This window comes from Gavialis gangeticus, unplaced genomic scaffold (assembly GCF_001723915.1).
Source record: "Gavialis gangeticus isolate Ggan-Ray unplaced genomic scaffold, GavGan_comp1, whole genome shotgun sequence".
Taxonomy (NCBI): Eukaryota; Metazoa; Chordata; order Crocodylia; family Gavialidae; genus Gavialis; species Gavialis gangeticus.
Genome location: NW_017729029.1, coordinates 32,849,791 through 32,855,700, shown reverse-complemented (window position 1 = coordinate 32,855,700; position 5,910 = coordinate 32,849,791). Strand labels below are relative to the sequence as shown.

Below are 5,910 nucleotides of genomic sequence, written 5' to 3'. Positions count from 1 at the left end.
CTGTAAGTGGTCCTTGATCGCCGCTGGCCACTGCTGGCAGTGTCTGTTGGTGGTCCCCTCCCCACCACCGCCAGCGCCGTGGCCACCTGTGGGAGCTCACCACTTGCTACCACCATGCTCCCACTGCCACCAATGCCGCTGCTGCCTGTGGGAGCTTGCCGCACCCCCCCAGCCTCCAGGGGCATGCAGCATTCATGGCATACAGCGTTACTATACTGCCTGTGTACTAAATATTATGCAACAGAAATATTAGTAAAAGATTTGTTTCTTTATAGTGTCAGAAATAAAGATGCAACTGTGTGTCTTCTAACTTTATTCACATAAAGAATGAAGTGCAATGAATAGGGCTGTACAAAGCTTTGGTAGCGGATTCGGAGGAGATTTGGCCCAATTCAGCGGCTGAATCTCTGAATCTGAACTGAATCAGGAAACCAATTAACGGTCCAAACCAAATTGGAAGCATCTGAATGAATTCGGAAAAGATTCGGCACCACTTCGGAAATTCGGCCACAGACCAAACAGGCAGCAGTCCTCACCGTGCTGGACACAGCTGCCTCCAGCTGGTTAAGTCTGTTGTAGTGCATGGAGGGGGGAGGGAAGGGGCAAGGTGGTGGTGAGGGGCAGATCAACACCTCCACAGTGAGGGAGTGATTGGGGCTGGGATGTTACGAATTACGCTCTTAAAGCCACATGCAGTTCGCTTTAGGCTGGGGCAATGATCACGCAGAGCAAGTATCCAAAGTCAGATACAGAATCTTTATTTGCTGCAGTGAGGTGCTTCCAAGGAGGGACCCCACCTACCAGTTATAATACTATTTTATACCTTGTTAGTACGTCAGCATTAGTTCGTGATTAGCTCGTGCTTGTAAGAACACCCAATCATCTACTAACTAAATTACTATTCTATCCAATCAAGTGACATTGTGCGCATGAACACCAAAGTTTAACTCTCGTGACTGCATGTTTTATATATTCTTGCCAAGTAGTCTGCTTGAAATAAAACAATTTTTATACTGCTTTCACGGTTTCTCTGTTGACAAGGCTCCTCTGTTGACCGGATTCAGCTAGTTTCATATCTTATCAGTAACCCTTTACACAGCACTTCTCTTCTCACCCATCTAGTATGTGCTGTGTCCGCTTCTATGTATTGAGGTTAAAAGGTAAAAGAAATGACCTTACTTCTATATTGCAAAATCCACACACAGTGACAAGCTGCCCAGTTGGGGAGGGAGAACATGCGATTTGGGGTGGGGGGCTGTTACTGTCCAGGATTACACAAGGAAGCTTTAGATATCAACAGATGAATCTCAAAAAACAATTATGCTAATGTTAATTATAATATTAATAATACACAAATTCACTTCAAGCTTTTTTAATCCAAACTAAATAAATCAAGCAATTGCATTAAATGTTACTGATAAATGAAACCTCCATTAAGTGTTCTCTTGGATAGTAGCCATTTTGTACATCATAGCTAGATAACCCCATGTTTTAGACTATTAAAGACAAAGAGAAATATTATTTCCTAATAATCTGAGTAACTAAATATTTACTCAATCTATAGGTGAGATGGTTTAAGGAACACCCATAACGTGTATAGACATTCACTTTTCATCACCATATGGAAAACAGGTCTAGGAACCATTTTATTTTCTTTGTAGGAAAAAGTTATAAAAACTTCATACATTTATTGTTTTATGGAGTTCTGGAAGCAATCAAAAGAACTGAAAACAAAATGTATATTTAAGCACTTATGATCTCCTAAGTCTTGGTTCTTTACTCTTAAATGAGATTCATGTATTTTTCACTTAATATTTCAGGTAATTTAGACTCTTTTAAAAATCCAAGTATGTTTTTAGAGAGTCAGAATTCTACTTCCACTACTATTAAAAAAAGCAAAAAGTGCTTTCCTGTTATGCTGGGATTTCTTATAGGACACATCCCAAATCATACCGTGGAGATTGACCCTTTTCCTAATTTATGCCTCATTAAGCCTTTATAGATCTATCGACTGTCATAAATAGATGGCTACAATGTATTTTTAGAGCCCAGTTCTGAAATCAAGATCCAAATTTTAAACTGGTAAAGAAATTCAATATAATTTCAGGACATATCATATATAACTTGCTGTTTCTCCTTTCCTGAAAGCAATATATAGCTTGATTTTTAGGAATTATATAGGCTTAAAAATATGAACTCACTTAAAGATTTAAAAATACTACTACATGATACTGGAGTATTGCTAACTGGTATCGATCTCTTTCACATTGTGAAAGTATTAAGCCAACTAGTTTTCAATGTCCTCCAATATACACTGTCAAAAATGAATGCCTTAAAACTACCAGAGGGGCAGATGATTTAAAATGCAACACACAATTGCAAAATTTAATACTATAGTCTCTCTTTACTACAAAGACCCTCCTCCCCCAAAAAACCCACCAAAAACACCTGAATGCGGAACTTAAGAGTTTTACCAAAATGTTTTGCAGAAGAAGGAACTGTTTTTTGTTTGAAATATTATGAATTCAGTTACAATGCATATGAAACTTCTTATAAATTGACAAATATTTGAAACACATGGTCAGAAATGCAACACAGCATCAAAAAACATGAAGTTAACAAACAGTAGTGATTTTCCCAAAACTAAAAAGAAAGAAAGAAAGAAAGAATTTTAGATAAAATGCTTGCTACTTTAGCTCTCCAAAACTAACTGCTCAGTTTCACTTTAATATAAAACTGCACAGAACAGCAATGTAGAGGTATATGCAGGCCCTATGGAGTAGCTAAACTGACTTCAAGCTCTAATCAAACCTCTTTTCTTTATCACTAAATCTTATTTACCTCAAATAAGTCTATGAGCCATAAGGCCACTTTAGACCAGAGAAAAAAAGGAACTTCAGGACAATCAACAAAAGTTTGACAGTGAGGTTTCAAAGACTATGGACAGTGTCTTTGTAAAAGACTAAATGAGACCCTAGAATAAAACTGAAAAGAAAAATGGAATTTTCCATGCGTAATCTGTGCTTTCCTGCTATGAAAAATATTTTAATATTCTACCGAGGTAAAAATTTTAAGCACGTACCTCTTTGGATAATCGTGTGAACACATCTCCTCCCCTGAGAAAATCCAATATTAAATATAGTTTCCCTTCGGTCTGAAAGGCTGATTTAAAAAAAAAAAAAAATGACAACTGTTAATGAATAGCTTTATATGATGATAGAAGAGTTCTACGCAGAACTAAATTATTCCAGAATACAAATTGAAAAAGTAACAGAATATACTTGTTTCTGAATTGAAATTATTTATAATTGGCACAAGGAATCCATATAAATGACTGATTTCTGTGAAGTAAAAAATAAATAATGACTACAAAGTCTTAGTGAAAGGAGATCTCATAATCATGCTGCAATTCTTTGCTAAGCAGAGAGAAACCCCCAATACATGTAAAATATCTGTCTGTCAATTAGTAACAGTGCACCAGAATATTTTTCCCATCAATTGTTCAACTCTAACAACTTCATACATTAAGAAGTTAGGAATTAAAAACATTATCCATGTATTAGCCCAACCACTGATGAAATTTTCAATATAGATACGGACCAACTCTTATCATAGCTAAGAGTTTAAAAGGTTTTATAAAGAATTGTTTTTAAGACACGAAAAGTAAAATGTGTGGGAAATGTCAGCCCAACTTGTACAATCTCTGAAAAGTATACTGTAAAGCACGTCGCTGAAAAATTTGGAAATTTTTTTCAAAACAATGAGGTCATCCCTCTTGACCTGCTTGTATGCATTGTCCAAGGTGTACAAAACACCTCATAATTCAATCCCTTGCATTACCCATAATAAAAGACATAAATGAGAAACTGACAAAGTCAAAAACATTCATCTAAAGTCCTTTCTTGTCAAAAGTTACTTACTGTGGCTCTAACACCTAACTTTTTTAAATTTATAGCAACCTTACAAGGAAAATAGTTCTTTATTTTACCTTGCACAGCTGGCAACACTCAGCATCAAGTCAGTTTCAGTAACCAACATAAGTCAACTAATTTCCACTTTTGTCAGCTATGAATACAACAATATTGTATTGCATTCAATATAGCTTTGAATACAAAAAATAAAGGCAAAAAATAAGCGATAACAACACTATAAAAACTGGGTCAAGGACTCAAGAGACAGATATAGTAGCTCAAGTTGTGTTTAACTATGTCTAATATATTTCAAGTTGATTGTGTCCATTTACAGAAAAGAAACTACAAGAATGAAAGAGATCATCCTGCAACCACTAAGGCCAGTGACAGATGTTCAATTAAAAAGCACTGCAATCCACAATACTAATTCATACCTACTGCCATGACAGGAGGTGCAACTGTGAGATTGAGCATCAGGTCCCAGTTGTGTCTTAGGGCTAGTGCAGAGGAAGCCCGGGATCATGATCCTGGACTCCCCCCTGCACTGGTAAGTAGCAAACTGGGTGCCCAGTGTCACCATGGCTGATAGCACCAGTCAGCTGACTGGCACTTCCAGCCACAATAGCAGACCAGAGAAGCTGTGGTGCACTCCTGCAACTGGGAGTGCCAATCACTTGATAGGCATTGGTTAGGCATTCCATTTTAAGGTGCAACAGGAACCAAAGTGTGCGCCTCAAAGTGCTCTTTCCATCTAGCTTGGACTAATTCATTGCCTCTGCTTGGCGGAGCACTGAATCATCCTACAATCTCAAGAAAGTAGAACTGTGGGAAGTTGGGCCACAGATGGCTTCCATTGCCAGAGAAAAAGGCTACATATATCATGTTTGTCAGCACAGAGCTTGATTTCCTTGGCTTTCTCCTGCCACCACTGATTTTTGATTTCCCAGATCCTCCTTTGAATTTTGGCTTTGATGAGCTGATATCTCCTTCTTCTGGAGACAAGGTGCCATCTTGCCTAGCAAAATAAGGCCTCTTCTTGGTGAGGAGGTCTTGAATCTCATTGTTTTTCTTCTCATTGTTTCTCTCATTAAAACCAGTCTTCATGTCAACAGGTGGTATAGCCAACAGACTCGGCACAGGCCATATGAACAGCAACTTTAAACCCCTTCCTCAATGTTGCCTTCATTTGTGGACAGGACAGAGAGTTTTTCATGCAGACATAGTTGGAGATCCTTACATACATTTGGGTCTTGAAGAGATATGGTGTTGACAGCCCTTTGCACTGCTTTTAGCGGTTTGCAGGTATTCAGAGCAAACTGGATGTTCATAATGGACCTAACAAGACAACAATCCATCCAGCAGTCAACCAGCTCTTTGCCCGGCTCATGTTTCATAGCTGGTAAGATCGGAAGGGACCTGAGCAGATCATCAAGTCTGACCCCCTGCCATGGCAGGAAAGAGTACTGGGGTCAAACGACCCCAGCAAGGTATTCATATAGCCTCCTCTTAAAGACCCCCAGGGTAGGAGCCAGCACCACTTTGCTTGGAAGTTGGTTCCAGATCCTAGCTGCCCTGACAGTGAAGTAGCGCCTCCTGATGTCTAATCTGAAATTACCCTCTGCCAGCTTTTGACCGTTATTTCTAGTCACTCCTGGTAGTGCTTGGGGGAACAGGGATACCCCAATGCCTGCTGGTCCCCCCTGACTAGTTTGTAAAAGGCCACTAGATCCCCCCTCAGCCTTCTCTTGTGGAGGCTGAACAGGTTCAGGTCCGATAGCCTCTCCTCGTAGGGCCTGCCCTGCTGCCCCCTGATCATGCGGGTGGCCCTCCTCTGGACCCTCTCCATGTTGTCCACATCCCTCCTGAAGTGCGGCGCCCAGAACTGGACGCAGTACTCCAGCTGCGGCCTGACCAGTGCCGCATAGAGGGGGAGGATCACCTCCTTGGACCTGCTTGAGATGCATCTGTGGATGCATGACAAGGTGCAGTTGGCCTTCCT

The 5,910-nt window shown here is 39.9% G+C and overlaps 1 protein-coding gene across 1 annotated transcript in view; it reads right to left on the bottom strand.

The window, feature by feature from the left end:
• The window catches only part of RPS6KA6 (ribosomal protein S6 kinase A6), a 101,644-nt gene that overhangs the window by 63,305 nt on the left and 32,429 nt on the right, over positions 1–5,910 (bottom strand). The window contains exon 5 of the mRNA XM_019521389.1: positions 3,083–3,162. Within this exon, the coding sequence (XP_019376934.1) occupies positions 3,083–3,162 (80 nt within the window). The remainder of the gene's footprint in view (positions 1–3,082; positions 3,163–5,910) is intronic.